Genomic DNA, 26,197 nt, shown 5'->3' on the forward strand with positions numbered 1-26,197 from the left:
ATAAATCTGAATTTATCTGTCCACATAATTAAAGGTAACAGTCCTCCAGAATTCCTGGTTTCACACCAGGGCAGTTTGCTGATGCTTTCCTGACAAGTCATGGAGCTCACACATCTTCAGGAGCAAAACCGAGCATGAGTACAGGCAAAGATCTCATTAGCAGAACCAAAACATCTGACTGACCACGCTGTCAGGGGAGAGACCACGTTGCTGTAACTCCTTTACATGCATACACTTCACTCCTCACCCACAGCTTTTAGCCACCTCCTCCGCACAGTGGTAGTTCTGCTATAGCCTGCATGATGCTGTGGCAGCTGGGCTCTGATGCAAGCTCTCTGTAAGACTGCAGCAACAAAAGTCACAGCACACGTCTGCTGTGTGCTAAAGAGCAAATGCACCAAGGATACAGAAACTTTGCTAAATGAGCAGAACAAGAGCAGCTAACTAAGGGAGCAACAAGCACCCTGCAGAGTTCAGGACAACTTCAAACACTGACAGAGTTACTACAGGAATGGAAGGGTAGAAGGCAAACAGAACTGCTCAAGACCACTGTCATTGTAGGCTTCAAGCACCACACTGCTACTATTTAAATACATTAGGAACGCTGTTTAGATCTTTCACTTTTGGTCACAAATGTATGATTTGCCCCATCTATATTGGCTTTTCAAGTGACAGACTTCCTTCAATTGTCAAGCTTAACAAGAAAGAAAGGAGAGCTACTGGGAATAACTGCATTATAGATATCATGCAGTAAAGAGGTAAGGAAAAGTGAGGGAGCTTGTGAAGGTGTTAACACTTTCTTATGTGAGAGAACACGTAGTAAGAAAGTGTAAGGACACAATGTAAGCCTTTCTACTGTTTGCCTAGCTTTTATTAAATAGTACATACAAACTTTTGTGTTTCCAGTAGGGAAAAAACCCCGAACAACCCAAAACAACAGGACCTGAATAAAAATAATAGAAAAACATTAAATAGTGAGTTTTGTGTAGCTTTATTTCACAAAATTCCCTCTCCCCAAAAGGACATGGAGGTAACTTTTTTTTATCTGTATCAATTAAGCATAGCAAATTATAAGTGTTTTCTAATTCAAGAATCTACCCATGGCCTAACGGGGATGGCAAAAGAGCTCCAGCAACTCTGTCAGACTGAGGTGTTATAGCCACAGCTCTATTTCTCTGCCCATCTGCTGAGGGGTTACTGCCCCACAGCACAGCTAGCAGAAGAGACTATGCACTTGTGCCTCAGCTACTCTACTGTAAAGTGTCGTGTTTCAGCATAAATTGCTGATAAAGATGGAATGAGAACTAAGCTACCAGACCTTACAGTGGAATGAATGAAGTACAGGCACGTGCTCACTTCTGCTGACACCGCTATGAGTGAAGAACCAGAAAAGCTGAGTCCCTGTGCCGTTCCAGCAGCAGCCTCATCAGCTCCCCCCAAGTCCAGCTGTGCTGCTGCTGCCTGGTAATTATCAGTGGTAAAGATTATGAACCCAAACTAGAGCTTTTGTCATACAGTCCACAATGGGTTTCCATGAGTAAGTCATTGCAAGTAAAGCCTCTACAGCCAAGCATAGAATAAAACCAGAACATTCTCCAAAAGCTCTTTTTCATTTGAAAAGGAAAAACAAAAAAGCACTTACATAGAAAACAAATCTGCAACTTTGAAACACAGTGATCTCAGAGTACCTCTTGGCCACAGGGACCAACTGGGATGTGAAAGTCTATCATCAAATCACTTACATGGGAGGCAGTTTTAAACAGACACTGGGAACAGAACTATCCCAGCACTGTGGACTCCCATTAAAGCCTCTTTCAAGTAAGGTGAGCACTGCTTACACCCTTCTAGAAAGCAATGCCATCTTCTCACAGAAGAGTACTGACTTGGTGGGAGATGTTACGTGCACAGACAGAAGAGTTCTGCTTACAATGCCTAGTCCGTACCTGCTTAACATGAGTAGTCAAGCAGTTGTTAAGCACTGCAGGAGTGGGTTTGGTGATGTTTTTGTTATTTTTTTTTCCTTTTTAAACCATGCAACACACAGAATGTAGGGACAAATAATTTTTCCAGGCATTCACCACATTGCCGGCAATGAGATGTGCCACAACAGCAAGTGTTAGCTTTATGCAGCTCTTACCTATAGGTCAATGGCATTTAAAATAGAAAAATCTTTCTTACACAGTGTTATGAATAAAATTGCACTTGCTTTTGTTAAAAACACGTTATCACTGTAACTTTTCCAAATATTTTCTTTCTGGCATCTTAATTTTCTTCATTAACAGGAGCTTCTTTTCTAAAATCCTCTTACTCGTGTTGGACACATGATGTACAACAGCAGGAAGCCATTATCTATCAGAAAATGGGTCTGTTGTTTCTTCAGTGCTTATTTCTGTATGTCCCCACCCTCCCCCCAAAAAGGTACAGGCAGTTCATCTCTAAGTGTCAACAGTAACACTGAAATATAAACTCCTCAAGCAGACATTAGGAATTTTAGTTTCACAGATTAAATATTTGAAAAAAGTTACAGAAGGTGCTGGAATAGTACACATTTAAATTGCTTAAAAATCCAAACTTGCAGCAACTTTGTAAATTCCGATTTCCAAAAGGTTTATAATGTCCTTGTGAACTTCTTCCACAGCAAGACACCCTCATGACAATAAAGCATCAAACTTCCAAGGCTGAGATCAAGAAACAAATCAGCAGGATGCACTTGCTCCACCAAGCATCTTTAAAAGAGGCATCTCCACTTCCAATAGCAATAAGCTACTCCTTCATTCCATTTTGGACCTTTCAAAGTGTGTAATCATCCTTTCCTGAAAAATAGATAGGTTTACATTATTCAAAAATAAGATGGAATGCTTTACATTCACAAAAAATGCACACTCGTATGCATTTTAAGTCAGGAGTTTGACTTATACAGCAGATGAATCACCTCCTTCAGAATGCATTATAAGAAGTGGTATTCTTGTTCCCATTTTCCTTCTCCCCACCTTGCAGTATTTTACTGCTGCACTGGCAAGATCAGAGTCCAGTTCTAATAAGCCAAGCCCTTAACAGCTGACTCATGACTCCTTTGGCATGTCAGAAGACTAATTTGAACTGAAGATTTGTTTACTGACCTCATCTGAATCCAGAAGAGCTGGGAGAGCGCTGCAGTGGGGAGAAAAAGAAGGAAATAGTCAAGTGACTTAGAGCACCTACTGTGACCATATTACTGACAAGTGGCTTCAGCCTTACGTTGCACCTTAAGCTTTTTAGAGCACAGGAGAACAACAATGAAGATAAACCTTTCAATTAAAAAGAAATTAGAGAAGACACACAAAAGAGGAAGAGCCTAACAAGTAACCTCAGTGACCTTCACAGTTTGGGGTTTTTTTTCCTAACTGAACAATTTCCAAGTTGCCATGACGTATCACAACATTCATACAGGAGCACTGCTGAACTACACTGAAGATATTTACAATATGGGTCCATACTGTGAAAGCATTCTAAAAATCAAACGAGTTACACTGGTACCACAGCCTTTTCAACCACAACAGACCTCCCATCTGTTGAGACCTCACCTCTTCACAGCCCTGATCATACTTTCAGGAACAGAAAGCCCTGCAGCAGACTATCTCAAAGTGCCCTTTCCTAGATTATACCAGTCTAGTGCTTTTTTTTCTTAGGGAATCCTACCATTCTTTTAAGTACAGATCTAGGAAAAACTAATTTAATTGAGAAAATACACTTTTTTATCCTCTTGAAACTTCCATTTAATTTCTGGTCCTTAACTTCAAGCAGAGTTGCATATTTAAATCCAGCACCTCTGCCAAAATTACCTGTTCAGATCTGTTAACATAATTAATCTGTGAACTTCTAGTTTGGTATAAAAAATTTAGACACAGACATTTTTAAGATGTAGAAGTTATTAAAAACAGAATAGATATGGACTGCCTATTGCCAGAAGCATAAAAATGACTCAACAGGTGTTCCAAGTAAAGCTGAAAACTAAGTAACATTATTCAGTGGTTTACATTTGGCAAAATTCTCAAAGGACTTTTCAGAGCACTAAACAGAGAGGGTTTGTTCTTTGTTTTCTGGACTTATTTATTTGGTTTTAACTTCAGTGAAGTGTAAACAAATCAGCCTATTGTTTCACAATCTGAGACGGTGTTCCTTAAGTCTGCATGTGTTCAAGTGGCATGAGCTTTGACATGTTGCATAAAGCCAAGTGGAAGCATGTTAAGAAGTCAAAGGCCAATTCCACGCTGAACTCAGTATCTGCTTATGGAAGTGCAGTACACAAGTTACATTACAACTTGTATTTGTGTTCCCATGTGCAAGGAACTTGATTTTATTGTGACTACAAAAATACTCACACATCTGTCACTGATGAAGGAACATTCTCCTCTACCCACTTCAGGTCATCCTCCTGCTACAAGAACAGAAATTAAATGGAAAACAAAAGTCAGTTTTCCCAAAAAGCTGTCACATGCAAGACTTTTTCTTCTCAGCCTACTTGAAAACTAACTTATTTGTAACATCAGCTAAACAAATGAAACAAGCAGCATGAAACAAACACATTCCATGGGAAAAAAAACAAACCAAACCAAAAAACCCACCTCCAAGAACTTGCTTTCAACTCTGTAATATTCTAATAGTGACTAAAAAAAGCATGCCCTAAGGATACTTTGTTATTTACACAATCTAGTTTAATCTCTCACAAAAGAACATTATCTGTAGAAGATATTAGAGATTAAAAACTGTTATAAAAAGCACAAGTTAGATTTTGCAAAGCTAAGCTAGACATGAGAAATACTGTTAGTACAGTCTAATTTGATGAACACTCTAATTCACAACACAAACACTTGTTTCAAGTTTGCTTTTCAGGTTATAAATAGTATACAGCTGCAACCAACCTTTAAGTAAAAACATTCTTAATAACACAAATATCACTGCTATTATTGTGAATTCAGGTTCTTTCCACTTATAAATTTATGCATGAATCCCATTTTCTATCTCCTAGGTGAATGTGAAACCTCTGCTTAGAAGCCACACAGAAAAAAATGCAGATATATTAAAAATGTTCTACCCAAACTATTTAGGTAACTACGTAATATGCACATTACCCAATTTGAATAATGAATCACAAATCTCAAAATTAGAAGGCATTTATTTAAAATATGGCTCAGCCTCCCTCTTCATCTGACAAACTTGTTAAAATACTGTATTATTCATTATCAGAACACAGTAGTATACAGTTCCATCTATATTGGATTGTTGAAGCATTCCTAAAGAACAAACTGAATTCTAAAGCTGCCATTGTACTTACAGAAAATCAGATGAAAAACACATATTTACTTTGTTTTCACAAGTACTGTGAACATATGATAGTCAGACTCACTCCCACTCTGAAGCAAACCAGGAAACTCACATTTATAGGCTGAAAACTTTGCCTATTTGTGAGCTACTACTGGAGGGCAGCCAAACAAGATAGAAGGTGATTTACGTCCTTGGAGGTAGAGGGCATACTCACAGCTTTATTTGCTTTTACATTCCCATTTGGTTCTTGCTTTGTACTCCTCATTTTCATGCCCTCTGAAGACAAAAGAAGGAAAAAAATAGGGTTAACTGACCTATAACAGTTCATAGACTGAGAGTGCTGAGTATTGAATCAGAATGTTTCTTCAAATCCAAATTTTGAAAAATCAGTTTCTAATCCTCTTATTTAAGCAAGACAGCAGCAGCACAAAACTCAAAGACACAGTTGCCCAGAATGGCTGTGCAAGCTCCAGCAGAACTGATCTGGGGACAGACAGCAGCAGTAGATACATCACCCTGCATTTTACACAACTTATAAATAGTAGGGTTACAATAGCCATAGTTGGGCGACGGGAAGCAGGGAAAAGAGGGTTTTACAGTGTGAGGAGGTTGAGTAGGGAGCAAGATGAGATCCAGGGCTACAGAGCAGGACTCTTTTGCTTATATGTAATTTCATAAATATGTAAACATATTCACTCATATGTTTACACTGGATGTTCCTGTAGTAGGCCCTAATACAGAAAATTAAGAAGATTGCAGAGTTCAGAGAACAGTTAATAAATGAAGATCCTTAAACTGAAGTTTAAGAGAACCATGAACTAAACCACTGCCTAGCAACAATATCTGAGAGATCCTTGTCATCACGAGCGGACCCTAAACCTATGATTCAACATATTTAATAAAATAAAGTCCAGTGAACATAGTAAAGCAACCACAACAGTAGCAGTGTGTTCAGTATCATCTGAAAACTCCAGAATTAAACAGCCAATATAAACAGTAAACATAAAGCCAACAGTTGCTCTACAACTGAATACATCAATGGCAACACGGAGGCACTGACTCCACCTTCACAGTAGTGGTGAACTTTTTGCAAGAGAACAGAGACCTCTGTCACAGAAGTGCATTTCAACTTTGAAATTCAGTGAGGGGAAAAAAAAATTCTCTTACCAAAGCTTTCCTTTAACATTGGCTCTTTCTGCTCATCATCATCCTCCTCTTCAGACAGGGGTGAGAAAGCAAACCTTTATGAGGGAAAAATGAAAGTTATCTTAGAACAGTATCTCTGGCCACCCAAGAGATGCATTACCCCAACCTTCACATAACTTGATTAGTCTGTATAGTTCATAGTTTTTAAGACCTATGCTAAACTACATAATCAAAAGTTTTAGTCACTTCTTTATTTAAATTCACCACCAGGAACAGACTGAATTTGATCTGTGTGTGACTTCCTACACTTACTTTCCTCAAGCCCCTACACACACTTCTTGGTATACTTATGGATCAGTATACAGCAACTAAAATCACCCACCAGCAGAACTTCGGAACGTAGTATTTTTAGAGGTTAAGAAAAGCCGAACCTTTGGTTGTTAGCAGATGGTCTCCACAGAATCATGATGACGAAAAGGATCATTGAAAACAATAAACGCCAGATGGCATCATCCACCCATAGCTCCTGCCAGTCCTGTCACAGAAAACAGCAGCACAGAGAAAGTTGTGAAGAGGTTCCATGTCCTTAGCCCTTTCTAAGGGTGAAATACAGCTGACAAAAAGGCTCCTTACCCACAACAGTGAGAGTTTTACCATGTGATATATTGCTCTAGACATAATCCACAGAAAAATCTATTCCAGAATGCCCAATCTCACCTCTTACACTGCCAAATGTGAATGTATCAAGAAGCAGCAATTGCAGGAAGCATTCAATATGAACTCACCGACTGACAGTCCACCAGCCTGAACTTCATGGTGGTCCAGATGATAAATACAATAGATGCTGCAATATTAAAACAACCAAGCTGCTTATTAGTACAAAATATGCTAACCCAAATACACTACTGACAGGACCGTTTCCTAAACAAAGGGCAAAGACCCACACAGGGAATTCTTGGAATCCAATTTATTAGTTCTGGAAAAATATAGGCTGATTTACTGCACTGACCTTACATGGTAATTTAGGCATAGACTACTTACAGGGCAATTTATGCATGGACCAATATATTTTGCTCTTGGTTCTTCAGAGAATCAAATTCATAAATTAAGTATGAAGTATTTAGCCAATGCTTCATCCCTATTCACCATTCTTAAATTACTTTCATCTAGCCTCAAAACCATGGTTCCATTATCAGCTGACAAATAAAGCATACCATGAAGTAAACCATCAGATCATCCAGTTCCAACCCCACTGCCATGGGCAGGGACACCTCACATTAAACCATCTCACCCAATGTTCTCTCCAACCTGGCCTTGAACATCGCTTCCTTGGGCATTCCAGTGCCACACCACCCTCACAGTAAAGAACTTCCTCCTTATATCCAATCTAAACTTCTCCTGTTTAAGTTTTAAACCATTATCCCTTGGCCTATCACTATAGTCCATAATAAAGAGTCCCTCTCCAGCATCCTTATAGGCCCCTTTCAGATACTGGAAGGCTGCTATGAGGTCTCCATGCAACCTTTTCTTCTCCAGGCTGAACAGCCCCAACTTTCTCAGCCTGCCTTCATACAGGAGGTGCTCCAGTCCCCTGATCATCCTTGTGGCCTCCTCTGGACTTCTCCCACAGTTCCATGTCCTTTTTATGTTGAGGACACCAAAACTGCACACAATACTTCAAGTGAGGTCTCACGAGAGCAGAGGGGCAGGATCACCTCCTCTGACCTGCTGTCACGCTCCTTTTGATGCAGCCCAGGATACGGTTGCTTTCTGGGCTGCAAGTGCACACTGAAGCTGGCTCATGTTCATTTTCTCATCCACCAACACCCCCAAGTCCTTCTCTGCACGGCTGCTCTGAATCTCTTCTCTGCCCAACCTGTAGCTGTGCCTGGGATTGCTCCAATCCAGATGTAGGACCTTGCACTTGGCATGGTTATACTTCATGAAGTTGGCATCAGCTCACCTCACAAGCATGTCAAGGTCCCTCTGAATGGCATTCCTTCCCTCTAGTGTATCAACAGAACCACACAGCTTGGTGTCATCGGCAAACTTGCTGAGGGCACACTCAATCCCACTGTCCATGTCACCGACAAAGGTGTTGAACAAGACCAGTCCCAACCCTGATCCCTGAGGGACACCACTCATTACTCTTCTCCAGCTGGACATTGAACCATTGACCACAACTCTTTGTGTGCGGCCATACAGCCAGTTCTTTATCCATCGAGTGGTCCACCTATCAAATTGATGTCTCTCCAATTTAGAGACAAGGATGTCATGCAGGACAGTGTTGAATGCTCTGCACAAGGCCAGGTAAATTACGTCAACTGCACTACCCCTGTCCATCAGTTCCGTAGCCCTGTCATAGAAGGCCACCAAATTGAACCAGATGCTGAGAGGAATTTAATCAGAGCTGTTAAACAAAAAAAGCATTCCTTTTGATCAAGTAAAAAAGCACAATCCTTGGAAGTTTTCTGCTCATTGTATGGATAGTTTTTCCAAACAGATATGGAGCTGAGCACCTGGAAGCACTGACAGATTTAATCCTGAAGTTGAATTCATCACTACTGGAAATGGAAAGAGAATCTGAATCTGTATTCTTCCAGAATACAGAGGGCATTATGTCACAATACTAAGAATATTGCTTTTCCAAGATTCACTCTAATTTTCAGCTATCTATTCCCCAAAGTATCTTAAAAATCCCATAGTACACAGTGACACTGTGCTTTTAGCAAAAACTACCTTTGTGAAGTTAACAGCATGGGATAATAATCTTTTGCCCCTGGCAGCTTTAAAAGGGATGACAGTGCTCTATTAGAGGAGCTGCACAGAACTACTGATCTCATTAACATCAGGACTAAAAATCCACTGCCTCTGAAGTATCAACACAACACTTGGTATAGATCTACTATTAGACACGGGTCAAGTGGTAGAAATACCAAGTATTTTGACTGCATTTACAGAAAGGTCACAAAACACAAAAATCTGCTTTAGTGATACAGAAATGGCAAGTCCTCTTATTTGATTAACATAATTTTATGCTTACCTGCTACTGCCAAGATGAGTGTGTTGGTGAAGTGCCGATACAAAGAGAGTTTCACCACATTCCTTCTAAGTTTTAGCAGTTTCATTGTTTGAGTTAAGCTGATGAATATGTATGGAAAGTCAAGGAAAGCCTCTGAAGGGACAAGTCACAGACTCAGGACTACACAGATTTTATGATAAACGGCTCTTCCACCTGCACAGTTTGCCCTCCAAAGAGGCAGACCAGACTCCATAAGAGAAAAGTTCATCCTATGGCAAAGGTACCAACGAGCAGGATTCATACCTTTTATGCTACTTAGGCATCTACACGTGGAACTTGTCACAATAAGATGGTATCCAAGCATCTGTTCTGGACTATGGCCCATTCCTCCAAGAAAGTGTCAGATGTACTTTTGATAAAAGGAAAGTCAAGTCTGAACTAGAAGTGGACTAAAATACAATTAGTGCATACAACTGCCTTCACCCTTTTGTCCACAATTTTATTTCTATAGTGATAAAAGAAGCACTTACAAGAGACACCCTGGTAGGAAAGAATTGGGGTTGTCATGCCTGGGCAGCAAGCTATTACTATTTTAAATAGAGTTTTGTGATTGACTTGCATTAAAAACACTTTATAGGGATTTTGCTACACATGGCTTTGAGTTCAGCATTTGACAGCTGTTGTTAAAGTCACACAAGATTATGGTTGTTCAGATGCATTATGTAATGAGAACAAAAAGTTAACACTGCCCCATTTTATCACCTACTTTGAGTTCATATTTTAAAGAAAGAATTTTATGCTTGATGTTGCTAAGTAACCTTCTCCCAAAAATACAAACTGAGTCTGTTCTCCAAAGGCTAAATTACAGTGCTACACCAGAACAAATTAATTTCATACTTCAATAATCAGAGACTGGTAACTGACAGATGTAACCAGTCTATGTTCAGGAGCTGCTCTAACACAAATATCTACTGGTTACCTAGTTTTTCTTGCAGTGGCTGTAGCAGAGCTTACCTAAACACTGAACACTTAATTCAGAGGTTCTATTAACTTTACCAAAAGTAGAAAGAACATATACCTGAAGCTGATTAAAAAACAAAAAAATAAATAATAAAAGAAATAAAAAAGTACAGCCAAAAAGATTAAAAAAAACCCCAAATTTGAAAGAAAAAACACGCCACCAAGTAAAATAGTGAAGGATATCCACCAGCACAGGGCAGTATCTAGGAAAGCCAGGGGAATAAAAGCCAAGGAGGCAAGATCATTCTGGGCCTAGAGACAAAGAGAAAGCCAGTAAGAACAAACTGAAAAGGAAACAAGGTACAGAAGAAGGGGGTGGAAGGTCTATTTTATGAGAAACCACACATACTGCACCACTGAGCTTCTGAGTTTTACTACAGAAGCAGAGGGTTTGAACCAAGAGTTTAGCCCAGTGTACAGAGGAGAACTGACAATACCACATTGTCAGTTCTCAGTTTTCTACCAGCAAGGCAAGAAATAGTTTTCCAGATTAAGTCAATCTAACACCCTTAAAAGGGGCCTTCTGGTCAGGCAATTGCTGCAATTATGTGCCACTTCCATTACAGTAAAATAGCCATCAGCTTGTTAGAGAGGTAGTAATTAAATCTTTTACACTATCCAGGGATAAACCAAATGCTCCACCGGCAAGCACATGTTTGACTTAAAGTGGCAAAAATTGCCTTTTTGTGTATATCAAAAGCTACTGAAGCCCCAAGTGATACAAGCAAATCACCTTTTATCCCTTTTAAGTGTAAGACAGAAATAATAAGCTGTGAATAAGCTTGCAGCATTCTGCAGTTTATAAAAGGATATCCACAAAATAATACAGGCATCAATCATGGACAGGGCCAAGTTTGCTATCAGAGCCACAGTGTCATAGAAAAACTGAAAAAGTACCAAATATATGACATGTTAAATACCTTATCTGAAAATACCAAGTAACAGAACAACAGAAATTCATACCCTGAGATGCACTTCTACATGAAGCTAATAGCAGCACCTCCCCCATGCATTTCCCCAGGTACAGCCTCCAAAATTGGAGTGGCGGTGGCTGCTGGTATTTCTTTTTTCAGACTCATGGCCAGGTGTCTGCAACTAGTCCTACCTAATCCCAAGCATTAGACACAAGGGTCCTGGCACAATATAGTGTCTGTATCAGAAAACTGTTAGAATTATTTCAAAATACAAAGAATTACATCCTGATAGAGAAAACATCAAATAGTTACCAACAATCCATACCCACAGTCTGAGTTTAACCACTGCATTGTCTCTGTTCCCTTCTATCAGCCCTGGGATCCTCCCTTATCAAATAAGTAAAACACAGTAAGCATCTGTTGCATATCGGAAAATTCAAGCAGTTATTACTGACCCCTGTGACTCTGAGAACACCTTCCATTCCAGAAAATAATAGATAAAGGGCTCCAGCCATAACTACTTTGTGAAGAGTAACTCCAAGGCGAGGCCTGTAGGAAAACAAAGTGAAATTTAGATTGAGGGGGAAAAAAGTGAAGTCATATCAATATGAGTCTAACATAAGACATGAAGCATGTGAATAAAAAGTCTTTTTGATCAGACACTGTAGATCTACCTTTTATGTAGCAGAGTACAGGGAGATAAATACTGCCTTAAGTTATTAAAACCCAACAGTAAAAAGCCTTTTAATAGAACACAACAAACCTGCAAAAGAATTACTCACTTGACTATCCCATATCCCAGACTGACTATGATGACCAGAGTTCGAGCCAGTGAGCGCTTCACAGCGGAAAGTAGTTCTGCCAGTATTACTGCTCCTTGTACTACCAAAAGCAAAGAGGAGGAAGCTAGGTTATTAAAATATAATTTCTGTTTTATTAACTATTGCATGCAATTATAGTATGAGAGCAGACAATTATTTTCAGAAAGGAGGCTACTACAGCGTGTACCTTTTCATTACCTACATCTGGTATAAGCTTTCAGAAAAGATGGGTCACTTAGCATAAAAAAGCTGCTGAGATGTTTTATACCCATAGAAAGTGGAGAGCAAATGATCCGTAAAAACATTTATCCATAAGATCAGCCTGGATGATCCTCCAGACAAGTCAACCAATAAAACCTCCTGTGCCATGGGTGTGGCAAATTAAGAAAGTTATAATGAAGTTTGACTTGCAGAGTTTCATTTATATGCGTCATCCTAAAAACTTAAAACCAGAGTCCCATAGTTTTACATGTGCTTAAGATGACTACCAAAAGTCACCTGCAATGCTGTCATGTTGAGCAAAGAGTTTCAAAGTCTCTTTGCAAAGCCAATACCAGTTGTCAGAAGTTAATTATAAGCCACACTTAGGAAGATCTATTTTAAACTTCAAGCCAGCATTACAGTGAATACTCTTTACATCCCTAAAAGAGTACACTCAGGAATCAGAGAAATCAACAGCATTTTAGCTTTAGAAATATACATATCTACAAGTATATAAAAAATGCAGAAACTCCAATTGCCTTCCTCAAGTAATTATATCATCCGTCACGCCAATTTATTATAGGCCAATAGTGCTATGCCCAGCAATTAAACTGCAAGCTGCAATTGCTACCTACCAGATTCTCCTGTGTAGCGGATATTCTGGAACTCTGCATAGAACACTGCTTTCTCCAGCATTCCCAGGAATATAACAGCACCAATCCAGAACTGGATCCTCAGGAGATCCCTCCAGTAGCAGGCTGACCATGCAAGCCATAGAACCCCGAAGAATACGTACACAATGCACATCACCATGAAAAACTATTACACAAAAAGAAAAAGAAATAGGAGCCTCAGATCCAGAAAAATGATTTCCTTGTTTCGATTCCACAGCTGTAAGACAACTCTATTTTATCCCTTAGTGGTTCTATATACAAAAGTGACCAGAAACAAGCATTGTTGCCTTTGTCTTCTCTGGATTCTTTACAGTGACAGTCTAATACCTCACTGCCAACAAACAGAATGAGAGTAACTGAATTTCTGAGCAATTTCTCTCTTGAAGAGCAGCCTATTTATCCACAGGCAATTTTTCTCAGGAAGATATCAAGTGCTACTAGCTTTCAAAAACTCAGATAAGAGCTCAGGCAAATCACCAATTACTAGGAATTCTGCCCCTTCTCACGTATTTTTCTACTACAAACTTCATCCTACATTTAAGGTGCTCTGCAAACAAGCTTGCAAGTCACCTTCACATTCCACAGAACAGAGATAAGCAACTGATGATGGTTGTAAACCCTCTGTTCAAATAATTTGAAAATTTCTGAGTTTGCTGGAAATTAACTTTTGAGACATTTTTACCAAGCTTTAGGTCAGCCATAAATCTGGAATTGAAAAAGAAACCCAGGTATTTGTTTAAATATTGTAATTTTGCAATTATTTTTTCTCCAATCCAGTGTTAGTTGCTCCAGAAGAACTTTCAGGGTATGTCTCCTACAGCAAATAATAAGCTTAACAACACTACTCAGTTGAGTAGTGAAAATAGTGAATTTTCTAAATGACAGCACCATACTAGAGCAAGTTAAGTTTCCAAATATGACACTGAGATTAAGAAGAGAGATAAGAAGATATTAAATGAAGATCAAGAAGTACTTAACCAAAGTATAGTATACTGTCCTGGGTTCAGCAGTAGCAGTCATTTTTTTTCTCCTTAGTAGCTGGTGCAGTGCTGTGTTTTTGACTTTCAGCCTGGGAACAGCGCTAATAACACCGATGTTTTTAGTTGTTGCTCAGTAATGTCTAGTCTGACCAAGGACTTTCTGAGTCTCATGCTCTGCCAGGGAGGAGGGGAAGCCGGGAGGAAGCAGAGACAGGACACCTGACCCAGACTAGCCAAAGGGGTATTCCATACCACAGCACATCGTGCCCAGAATGTAAACTGAGAGTTACCCAGAAGGGCTAAGTTCACTGCTTGGTCAGGCTGGGTATCAACCAGTGGTATTGTATTCTCTTCCCTTGTTACTTCCCTTATCATTATTATTATTGGTGGCAGCAGTAGTGGTTTGTGTTATATCTTAGTTACTGGATTGTTCTCATCTCAACCCGTGGGAGTTACACTCTTTTGATTCTCCTCCCAGTCCCTCCAGGAGCAAGAGGGAAGGAAGGGGGGGAGTGAGCAAGCAGGCTGTGTGGATCTGAGTTACTGATTGCACTTAAACCATGACAGACACTAACAATAATCACAGTTTCCTAGGTAAGAATCTAGGCATGCTAGTTCACATTCAGTTGCTCCACTACAGAACCATTTAGAAGACCTGCCATGTAAGGATATTCACACTAATGAATTACATATCAATATTGCTGCTGGAGGTTTTTTACTCCTGCAGGAAGCAAAACATACATCTCAGAAATGCAGTCAGGCTCTCCCTGTTTACAGGCCAATCTTGCCAATACCGTCAGGCTAGAGACCTTACTTGTAGACAGACTTAAGCTTTAGCTGGGGATTATTAGCACTACATAAATATTTAAGTTCTTTCATTTTCTCAGCCTCCACAGAACCAAATAGCAACCAAGTCAAAAAGTCCTCTGAATAGAAAGGGGATTAGTTCTTTGTAGTTCGATTATGCTTTCACTGTTAGGCAGTATTAAGGACCTCATGGGGGTGGAGGAAGGAAGATTAAGCTGTAGAAGAACAAAGAAAGCAGTGACAAAAAAAAAGTAGCTGTAAGCAAAAGCATAAAGAATAGCAGATTTTCCAAGATAGGAGCTAAGGAGAAATGCAGTAAGTAAAGCTGCTCAGTTTAGCTAGTGATAATGGTAACTTCTGGAACTACAAATTGACAGGCTTTAAGTCAAACAATCCAGAGAAGGACAATACTGGCATATGCAAACATCTGAAATCTATGTCTATTTTTCCTGTCCTGTATTTAGTGTAAAACAGCAAAAAAAAGGCCACCACCACACTGAACAAAAAAACCCAAACAAAGTAAATGAAAAAAAAAACCCAAACCGTAAGCCACTGCTAAGTTGTTTTTGTTTTTTTTTTTTTTCCAGACACTGGCTTTGTGTTTCCTAAAGTAGTAGTATAAGGAAAGTATTTAACTGAGATTCAAATCAACTGACACCCTAATAGGTCAAGGAAAAGCTGGTTTACTTACAATCATCAGAGGATAATCTGCAAGTGAGAGGTACTCATATGGCCCCTTCAGTTCTACTGTCACTATCAAAAGACAATTCAATATCCAAATTAGAAGATGCAAAAGGAGGAAGCCAGGATAATGTACTTATCTGATTTTTACTCAAGCACAAAGAAGTTACAAATCTGCAAACAGCTTTTAAATCTAACTTGCACTTTAATCAAAGAAAGTTAAGACTCATAACACACTCAGCTAAAAGCATGCAATTAAAGTGACATGCTCCATTACCAAGTAACTCATAGCAATACTTAAAGCAGTTTGTGCTGAAGATCCATGTGTAACAGGAAAGTTCAGAAACACAAGTAAGTTAACTTTTTAAGGGGATTTCCAAACTTCTTTGAAGTCTGGATAGGTTATCAATGCACTGTTAGATATACTACAATTTCAAGGTGACAATTAAGATCTCTGTATGCTACATGACTTACATAAATCACTGGGTTGGTCTACACATTTTTGAAACACATCACCAAGCCCCAAAATTGAGCTGCTTGGGATTCTTTACTTCCATCTTTAAACTAAACAAACAGCCTTAGGATCTTTAAGGCACTAACAACCGCCTATTTTCTTATGAAGAGAGCTGTAGTAATATTTACATCAATGCAAAATCAAGGATAGTGTCTTATGAAATTGAACCATACAGTAGATATTAGAAGTACCTTAGAATACACTCAGACTGGCATACATTAAAAAAATGGCACTGTACTTTTAGCTTATTATAAATAGCTATCTTACTTGTAAAGGGTTTATTTTGATACGAGGAAGGTGTTGTCTTCTCCACTTTTTTATTTCTGGTATTTGTAATTCCAATTTGCACAATAAATATATATGGCCCATCTCGCCAAGTTTTGATAACAGCATTCATTGCCTGAAAATAAAATGTCTACATGTAGACAGTGCATAATCAACAAAAGACAAGAAAGACAGAAGTAGACTCACCATACATGTGTGATACCATAGAATAGTTAAGGTTGGGAAGGACCTTAAGATCATCTGGTTCCAACACCCTTGCTGTGTCCAGGGACAGCTCCCACTAGACCAGGTTGCTCAAGGTCCCGTCCAACCTGGGTTTGAACACTTCCAGGCATGGCGCATTCACAACTTCCTTGGGCAGCTTGTTCCAGTGCCACACCACTCTCACAGTAAAGGATTTCTTCCTTATATCCAACCTAAATCTCCCCTCTTTAAGTTTCAAGCCATTAACCCTTGTCCTATCGCTACAGTTCCTGATGAATAGTTCCTCTCTGTCATCCTTATAAGTCCCCTTCTGATATTAGAAGGCTACTCTGAGGTCTCCATGCAGCCACCTCTTCTCCAGACTGAACAGCTGCTCATATCTGGTTATAGAGGGCTTCATCCACATGGTCTTCCTGATTGGCTGGCCTGTAGCAGACACCCACAGTAGCATCCTCTATCACTGCTGTCCTTTTAATCTTGACCCACAAGCTTTCAGTTGATTCATCATCCATTCTCAGGCAGAGTTCCATACACTTCAGCTGGTCACTGACATAAAGGACTATACCCCCTTCCCCATCTGCCTGGCCTGTATTTCCTAAAAAGCCTAGAACCTTCTGTTCCAACACTCCAGCCATAGAACCATCACACCATGCTTCCCTGATGCTAATATCCTACCTCTGTAGGTGCACACACATCTCTAATTCCTCATGTTTATTCCCTATATTACATGCATTTGTGTAGAGACATCTGAGCTAAGCTCCAAACAAGCTGAAGCAGCTCTGTATTGCTCCAAGCATTCACTGCAGGTGCTGGTATCCAACTGGTAGGGCTGGAATGGATTGGTCCCACTCCCCCAAATCTAGTTTAAAGCCACCTTTACCAGCCTGGCAAGTCTCTGACCTTCTGTTGCTCCCCTTCTTTGTCAGGCAGACCCCATCAGCCCCCAGTAGACCTGGCTTCCCCAAGGAAGTCCCATGGAACAGCACCACCCCCTAACTGCTTTGTTAACCTGCTGGATTGAACTAGCCATTTCAAGGCCCTCTCCTTTGACATGGAGGATCAATGAAAAAACTTCTGAGCTCCAGAGCACCCTACCATCTTTGGTCTCTTCCACATAAAGTTCATCCTTTCCCAGGCCTAAAACTTTTCCGTATGTATATGGTATGTAAATTTTAAATCTATTTATTAGACATTAGACCCTAAATTCTCGAAAATTTAGTTGCTGGAACCCAAAAGAATGCACAAAGGCCTGGGAGGTGATCAGGTCTTATTTTCAAATACTGGCTTACTACAAGAGTCTTCTCAAAGGTACTGCAAAAGCTCCAAAGCATAGAGCAAAGCATCCTATTCCTTGCTTTTCATCTAGAAACATTAGGATTGTCACAGAGACACTTCTTCCCTCCTAAAATCAATTGTTTGGCAACAGCATAACTATATATAAGTCAGCTCCCTGATGAAGGCTGAATTTTACAGGGTAAGATAGAAAAGGTAGACGAGAAGTAAAACAATTGCCAAAGTTGTCTTTTCATGTGGAAACTACTACTGGCCCTGAAACAGTTCTCAAACCTCTAAGATTCAAAGCATGCCAAAGAACAAACAGAGGAAGCTTGCCCAGATAAATATTTGCACCATAAAACAAATCAGAGATACATTTCAGCTCCAGCATACAAAACTTAATTCCACAATGAAGACATTCTAGCCATTTCAGAAACTGCTACATTTATCAACAGCTTTATGGTTAAAACTAAGACTGTGTACATGTACGCCACTCATGATTACTGCAGAACTATCACAAAGCCTCCTTTTGTAACAGTTTCCCCAAGAAAATTTCAATATTATGAGCATGAATTTCTTTAAAAAAAACCTCCTGTCTATAAGACCTAAAGCAAATAGAATTTTATGTATTAAAAAAAAAGCTTATGCTAATAGTGACTGAAATTAAAAGACTTAAAAAAAAACAAAACAAGACAGTAAACTTAAAAGAAAATTGATATATTTTTCATGCACCAATTTTGCCTCTAAAATAACTCCATCTCCTGATTTCACAATTGCACATACAGCTCTTTATGTGTTAGCTTTGAGGTAAATGGCCCTGTAAGTACACAGGGAGTTACATATATTTTCTTTATCGGCAGACAGGACATTCGATTTGATTACCCTGACAAATGTTCCTGGTTAAGGCTTGAATATAATGCATAGTAAAAAAAGTAATAGATTTGAAATTCAAAAGTAATCACTCAGCTGGTTAGGTATAATGTTTTAAGAGACTGATTAAAGGTGAAACCAAATGTAATCCCTAACTATCAGTCACCATTTAAAATATCATACCAATAATTACTTTAAGTTACTATGAAAAAAAAAATGTATTCTTTAATCTATGCCATCAGTTTGAATGGTACAAGTTCTATATTTCATATGTAGAAGCAGCAGTTACTGTTTCTGTTACTCTGTTTTTCCACACAGTGCTTCCTAATTTAAAGATATAAAAATTTGGTGTCAAAAAAAAAACCAACAGAATTGCACCATCCCTGCAAATGCTACCAGTAATTTCTTAAACATAGAAATAGAAATAAAGACACATACACAGGAAAAAGCAAACAAAAAACACACCACACAAAACACAACAAATTAACACTGCTCAGTTAGGAGCTATGTGTGTATTCAATATACATACAGCCACCATTGTGTGATTTCCTCCACTCTCCTTCTTATCTTTTAAGCCCTTCAAGAAAAAAAAACAACAGAAAAATTGATAAATCAATATGCCAAAACTCTCTAGTCCATGCCTACACTCTCTCATTAGAAGGAGAAAAAGCAAAACTTACCTCTTGTTTCTCAGGTGAGAGAGGCTCTGGATGAACAAATTCTTTGTAGAAAATCTGCAAAAGATAAGGAAGTTACAGCACTTACAGCCACTTTATGTTAACACAACATTATCAGAACAGCTTCCAATAAACCTGATTGTAAGGAAGAATTCTCTGAACAGCTGTATTAAAGAGCTTTCATTTTATTCAATCAACAACTGTCCATTTGTGGAGAGAGTCTTGAACACTTAGATTAATATTTTGTCATTTGAGAGCTGCTTTTCCTCTCCTCAGACAACAGGTGCCTACTTTTAGATCTGGACCCACAGGCAGCACAGCAGTGAAGCTAATATTATTTTCCAAATATGAATCTGTTGTGTATCTCTATTACTAGATGAAGTCTACAGAGAAACAGGATATGGAGATTTCTGCCTTAGTCTATGCAAAAAAAGTCCCTAGATGGGTGGATGCCTATTACAGATGCAGATTTTGCCAACTCTCCCCAACTATGGTGACCTGAAATCTAGTGAAACTGCTATACCACGGGAAAAGAGCTGAAATACTAAAAGCAAAAATGTCTATGAAACTTCAGAATTAATAGCTAAGATTTTTTTGAAAGGAATTGGAAGAAAAGTCACCTCAAGACTTTGAAAACTCCCATTTCACCAACTTGGACGTTAAGATGCCCAATTTCACACTACCCAGCTAAACCCACAAGATCTCTTCTTTAAACCAAGTAGAACCTCTCATATTATTGAACATAAAAAAACAGGCAGCATACAGATGCTTTTTAAAAAAACTTTCAAGCTATCTTCACATATCAATGGGATTAGAAGTATTTTTTAATATTAAAAATCCTTTTCACATCACCTTTAGGCATGTCTCAAAAAAAAAAAAACCCAAGCAAACAACACTAGGGTCAATAGTTATGAGACATTTTCCAGTATTCTCTATCCATAATTCTGTCTAAATCAGGAATAGCTGAACACAGATGCAATACTGCACAATTTGCCTTGAATTCTTAAGTAGACCATTAAAAGAAAGACAGTGTGTTATATTGTTATTGTCATTAGTATGATCCCATAGCTTGGCCAGGTGATGTACAGCTGGTGTAGAGCTTATGTTTCCACATTACTTCCCTATGCTGTTTTGTATTGTCTTCTATCTTCCACTTGTTTTGTTTCAAACATGTCTTTGCACTACTTATTTTTCAATCTTTAACGTGCTATCAATGTTTAAGTAACCCATTTCTTAACACTCTTTGATTTCCATTATTATAAGAAAAAAATGCTAGTCCTTTATCGACCCAAATTTAGTGGGAGCTTCACTCTGCTGCCAGAGTTTCACACTTCTACTCAACTAGCAGTAGCTTTCTGTAAGGGAAACAAATTCAGAACACAGAAACACAAACAAAAATAAGCACTGAACTTTACAGTGGTTTGTTTCCCCCTGCCATGGTGGGCCAGATGTTGAATAGCAAGCCAGGAATAAAGCAAAAATAAGAAATCATCACTGCAGTTTGGTTGCTTTAAATAGATAAAAGCAAGCACCTCCCAACCTACAGTGATATTTATATAGGATTCTAACACAGTTAGTAGAGATCAGAGCAAACAATTTCCACCCATACCTGAGGCCTGAATAGCTCAGAGCAATTTGGAAAGAGAGAAGAAGTGGCATAGTATCCTGACCAACCCGGATGCTCTTCAGATGTAGCCCCAAAATAGTACTCTGCCTGTTCATCCTGCCAAATATAGAACTTAGGTTAGCATCCAATATATCAAATGGTTTCTATCAGTAGGCAGCTGCAAGACCTTGAGAGCACTGTAATTTCCCTTTACAAGCACTCTTGAACAGAATTTAATAGGATAAAGGTCATCAAGACAGATGAAGGAAACATAAACCATGTTTTTCCACACAATTCTTACCCCAAAGTTGAAGACTTCATTGTAGCAATCAGAATATCTTAAGTACCAAGTAACATTGTAACTTTGGGAGGGATCACAAGCTTTTTCATCCCCTTCAACTAAAAAAAACAAAAACAAACAAAATAGATAAGAACATGTAACACCCTCTACCTGCCATTGCTCTTCCTCCCACTCAGTGCCATATTTATTTCAAACTGAAAACAAAACAATAGAAAAACATTTTCTTCAAGTAATCTGTTATTGTTCAGTGACAGAAGGAAGCATGTGGAAAACAAACTTCCATTATAATGTTACACAATTTTATTAAAGAGATAAAGATCACTTGGAAACTTCTTGTTCTCAATCAGGGATTTTTCAGCAACTACAAATATCAAAGAGAGAAAAGCAGTCACTCCGACTGATCACAATATGTAAAAGACTTCCCTTTTCAAGAGGTGTGGGACACATAGCAGGCAGAGAAAGCTAGAACAGGTTAATCCTAAGGGCAATTCACACAGATTATTTAAATATACCAATACCATCACCAAGAAAATAAATAAAAAAGTAAGATTTTGCAAGTCAACACAAAAGACGAAACTCACTCCCAAAAGATAAAGAAGCCATCTACGCATTAGCTCACTGTCAAAGCTGCAATGCTACCTAATATAACAGTAATACAACCTAACACTTTGATTTATTGAAGAAAAACATGCACGAAAACACAAAACTTCTTCCCAGAAAAGGCTGTGCAATTTTTGTGTTTCAAATCACATTCTGAAACCAAAGCATGATGACAAGAATTTGTTGTTAAGACAGTAAGCTTAATCCATAAACAAAATGAGCAGTGATTATTCAGGGACTTGGAAAACACATTTAAATTATTATGTTCAGGTTCTGCTGGTTAACATACAGAAAAACTCTTTCCAATTGACAGCATGTTTCTAGAAGCATAGAAGCCCCCACTCTTTTACAGGCAACACTCAGCCCAGATATCCACAAATGTGTTACATGTACAGAACGTTTAATGCATGCTTCCATATTGACCACTGCAGGTAAAAAATAGAAGAAAGACCCTGCCATGGAGTCTTAACTAAGTAATGCCATTAGAAACCACACGACTACTAAAGCAAGTATATTTGTAGAGCTAAAAACTCAACAACTGAATCTCTAATACTAAAGATTAATAAAAAAAGAAAAAATAAAAACCACACGAGAATGGAATGCAGTCATTAAAAAACTAGTTTCCTTATGACACCTTACAGATGAAAACAAGGCATATATGCTCCAGGTAGCCCTAGATGTTTCAGGGGGCACAACAAAAACTAAAAGGCAACACAAGTACTGCAGTGACATGGGTAGATGGCAAATTCTTAGAAGAGAAAGGCTCTTCTGATAAACTTGATCAAATGAGGAACATCTCAAAAAAGTGCTATCAAAAAAGGGAGGGATCCATAGCACTTACAGAACTCAGTTACATGGGAATCTAAGTTCCTTAGTCTTCAAAAATCCAGCAACATTCAACTCAAATGTCTGTACTCACAGCAGGATTTCTACCATGATCCTAGAGAGTAAACCACATGCCTCCAGAATAGCACTTCATTTGTAGATAAAAATAAATTCATTATTGACAACACTAAATACCAGTGGCAGTCTTCCCAGTCAGAAACAAAAAGCATCGGACACCAATACACCCTCCACACACACAAAATCAGAAATCAAGAAAGGGAAATAAAAAGGAGGAGGAGGAGGTGCATGTGCTCACCAAAACCAGAAAAAAACCATGAGCAATCATGTTTGGCCAGAAGGGTCATATCATCCACACACATATCACAGAGTAGATGGAAGAGCAAACGGAGAACAAACAAGAGACACCAGTTTCCACAGACACGGGCAGAGAAGGAACTATATGTAAAGCTGAAGCTTCCCAGTATCAGAAGCAGTTTAAGTATCATCTAGGCTGAAAAGCCAAAATTAGGTTCCCAGCCTTTGTTCCTTCCTCATTCAGTAATACCTTATCTAAATTCATGTAAATCTTTTAATCACACTGGTATGCAAAGCAGGTGTCTTCACTGAAAATTTTGAAGGCTTAATGTCTGTACAAAGGCTGACAGCACAGTGTAGTCAGGAGCCAGGGGACTGAATTCTCAGTGCCAGATCTGCCACAAACCTGTCCTGTAGCAAACAAATTTTGTTTTCTGCATGCCTTAGCTCCTTCTTTCTCTTGGTTATTTGAACTGTTCTTCTCATCAGATATATCACAGTTCACTGTGGAGACTCATATCTTAGGTGCCACATTAGTACACTGTTTCTATTAAACTTCAGACAAGAAAGCCTAACATCTACCAAAGCTCAGAAAGCCCTTTCAAAAGCCCCTCCTTTTCCCCAAGCATCAGATTTCACATTTTGATTCTGCAGCTGCATGCTTGCAATTGTCGCCCTGCAAGATGTGAAAGCCAGCATCTGAGCTACACTTGAGAAGTGGGAAAACCTTAACCCTGACATGACGGACCCTCACTAACAATTGCTGTCATACTAGCCTCCTATTTCAGGTTGATGTGGGCTTAATGGAGGCACTTTAACAAACTTCCTTTGAAACACTGCCCCAGGAAGGGCAAGTATCTGAAATTAAACCTGAAAATCAATAAGGTAGCTACTAAACATAATAGAGCATAGCAACATATGCAGTTTCATCAAGAAACAGTAGCTAATCCTCATGATACGCTAATTTTGTCAGTTAAAAAAAAGTGCTATCACAGCACCAACTACCGCTTGAAGAGACAAAGACACAGGTATCACTAATTGTCTCTAAAGTGACTTTTATTTCTGCATTTGATATAAGTGCAGAAGCGCATTCACAGATACTGCACCTGTATAACCACCCACCTAGGAGCTGGAGATTAAAACAGTTCCCCCCATATGGAAAGAACTAGTGCAAACAACCCCTTAAAATTCTCAAAACACATGGAAAAGATTCAAAGGCTTTCTAAATCAGTTATTTACTTCCACAAATCACCAGGATCACTTTGCTGCCATCTAAATATTGTTCTCATGCTCACAGATAAGAGGGTATTTTATAGGAACTCTCCTTTGAGCAGTTACCTAAAAATCAACGGCCCTGGCCAGAGCAAAGAGCAATAAAGATAAAGGACAAACAGGAAGGCTGCAAACATGTTTGCTCTTTAAAATGCACACACTGACCAGGAAAACACAACAGCTCTCAAAAAAGCTCTGCTGTAGTGTGCAATGACACTCCCTTACCACTCTCAGAAGCACTCTGCTAAAAAGGATCAGGGCTTCAAAAAGCACTGCCTCCTGCATACTGGCATTAGTCAGCCCGAAATACAAACAGCCCTGTCCAGTCAGCACCAGAACTCCCAGCTGGAGAAATTAAGCAGATCTTAGTGAAAGCACATCTCACAGCAGGGCTCCCTCCTGCATCCCCTTCTGGATTATCCACTACCTGAAATGCAGTGGTGCTCCCATTGCCTATCTTGACCCCTCCACAGAGGGCCTGAACAGAACCATTCATTCCTGCTACAGCCTAAACAGATCACACACCCAACCATACCAGATCTATGGCTTCCATCCAGTGCTAGATTAGCTGTCACTGCAACCGTGCAGTTAAACCGTTCACAGTGTTTTGAGTCCCAGATGTTAAAGCAGGGGGAGTGTCAAACAGCAGACAGAGCAGGTTAACCTCTTGTAGCCACTTACATCTCAGGAAAATGGTGGTATTGTTGAAGAGAATCTTTCCAAAGTTAAACTTCTTCCCCTGTAAGGGAACCAAAAGGAAGACATATCAGTGGGCTTAACATCACTGATTTTAAGCAAACATCTTCACTCTGACTTTTAAGTCAATACAGCAATGAAAATGAATGCCAAACTGGGAGCCGGCCCTACTGGACTTTCCAGTCATGCTCCACCACCCCTTCAATCTACTCTCAGAATCAAGCCATCTCTTGAGAGGCTTAGGGCTTTTTGTTCCGCAAAACTGAATCAATTTCGTCAACACTGAAATGATTAGCATTTTCTTGCTAATGAAAAGGTCTGGACTACCCAACAACAACAAAAACTAAGTCTTATTCTTAGAATCAACAGGAGCATTCACCATGATCCCGAAGCTCAAGAGCGTACACTACTCCCCTTCGCAGCCTGGTAAAGGCAGGTTTAGCGCGAGGCAAAGTAACTTTTCTCCACACAACGTCAGACACAGACGGTGTAACAGAAGTGCAGGAAATCCCTCCCCAGAGGCCCGCATCTCCCTCTGCTCAGCGTTCCAGGGGCCCAGCTCCCCCGAAGCAAGGCCACAGCGCAACCCGACGGCGGCGGCCTCCAGCCCAGGCTCTCCCCGCATAGGCCCCAGCCGGGGACGCCACCTCCCTCCTCACGAACCCCTCAGGAGCCCCGCTCCCTCCACCGGCCATCGAGCCAGTTTCCCTCAGAAGCCTCCCGTGCCTGTCACCAGCGCCGCACCACCAAAGGGGCTCAGGCCGGGCGCAGGGCCCCGAGCGGGCACCCTCGCATCAGCCCCAGGTGCAGTCAGGCTCCACACCGCCGCGGCCCGGGCAGGGACGCCGCCGGCAGGGCCGCAGCAGAGCGGACGGCACAGGCCCGCTCCGCCCGCTCTCCTGCAGGGAGAACCAGCGGCCTCCTACCCCCGCCACGCACACACACGGTCCCACAGCCGCCACAGCTCCCTGGCCCGGCGGCCCTACCGTCACTCACCATGAGCACCGGCAGCCGCCATTTGGAACGCTGCCCGGCGCCCGCCGCGCCCGCCAACAGCAGCACCGCCAGCAGCCGGAGCAGGACGGCCTCAGGCCGCCACCGCCGCTCCCCGGAACGCGGCGCCGCCATCCCCGCCGCACGGAGGCCGCCACCGCGCTAGCCGCGCCTCTTCCGCTACCCGCAGGGGT

The 26,197-nt window shown here is 40.1% G+C and overlaps 1 protein-coding gene across 2 annotated transcripts; it reads right to left on the bottom strand.

Moving 5' to 3' along the window:
* Positions 1–853: 853 nt before the first annotated feature.
* Positions 854–26,183, bottom strand: TMEM87A (transmembrane protein 87A). Of its 2 annotated transcripts, none has more exons than XM_034061385.1 (20): positions 26,007–26,182; positions 24,996–25,053; positions 21,303–21,400; positions 21,005–21,118; positions 19,399–19,452; positions 19,248–19,295; positions 16,352–16,484; positions 15,581–15,642; positions 13,064–13,247; positions 12,189–12,288; positions 11,862–11,955; positions 11,306–11,377; positions 9,494–9,602; positions 7,236–7,294; positions 6,882–6,985; positions 6,472–6,545; positions 5,519–5,580; positions 4,362–4,417; positions 3,120–3,150; positions 854–2,813 (listed from the first exon to the last, which is right to left on the bottom strand). In XM_034061385.1, exons 1-20 carry the CDS (start codon positions 26,136–26,138, stop codon positions 2,772–2,774), a joined length of 1,686 nt encoding a protein of 561 aa, XP_033917276.1. In that variant the 5' UTR covers positions 26,139–26,182; the 3' UTR covers positions 854–2,771. The 2 variants fall into 2 exon arrangements, with proteins under 2 accessions (XP_033917276.1, XP_033917277.1); XM_034061386.1 differs by lacking the exon at positions 11,306–11,377 and adding an exon at positions 10,676–10,744 and having other exon boundaries at positions 2,468–2,813; positions 26,007–26,183.
* Between the last annotated feature and the right edge of the window lie 14 nt (positions 26,184–26,197).

The sequence above is a fragment of the Melopsittacus undulatus genome, chromosome 4 (assembly GCF_012275295.1).
Source record: "Melopsittacus undulatus isolate bMelUnd1 chromosome 4, bMelUnd1.mat.Z, whole genome shotgun sequence".
In the NCBI taxonomy this organism is placed as follows: domain Eukaryota; kingdom Metazoa; phylum Chordata; class Aves; order Psittaciformes; family Psittaculidae; genus Melopsittacus; species Melopsittacus undulatus.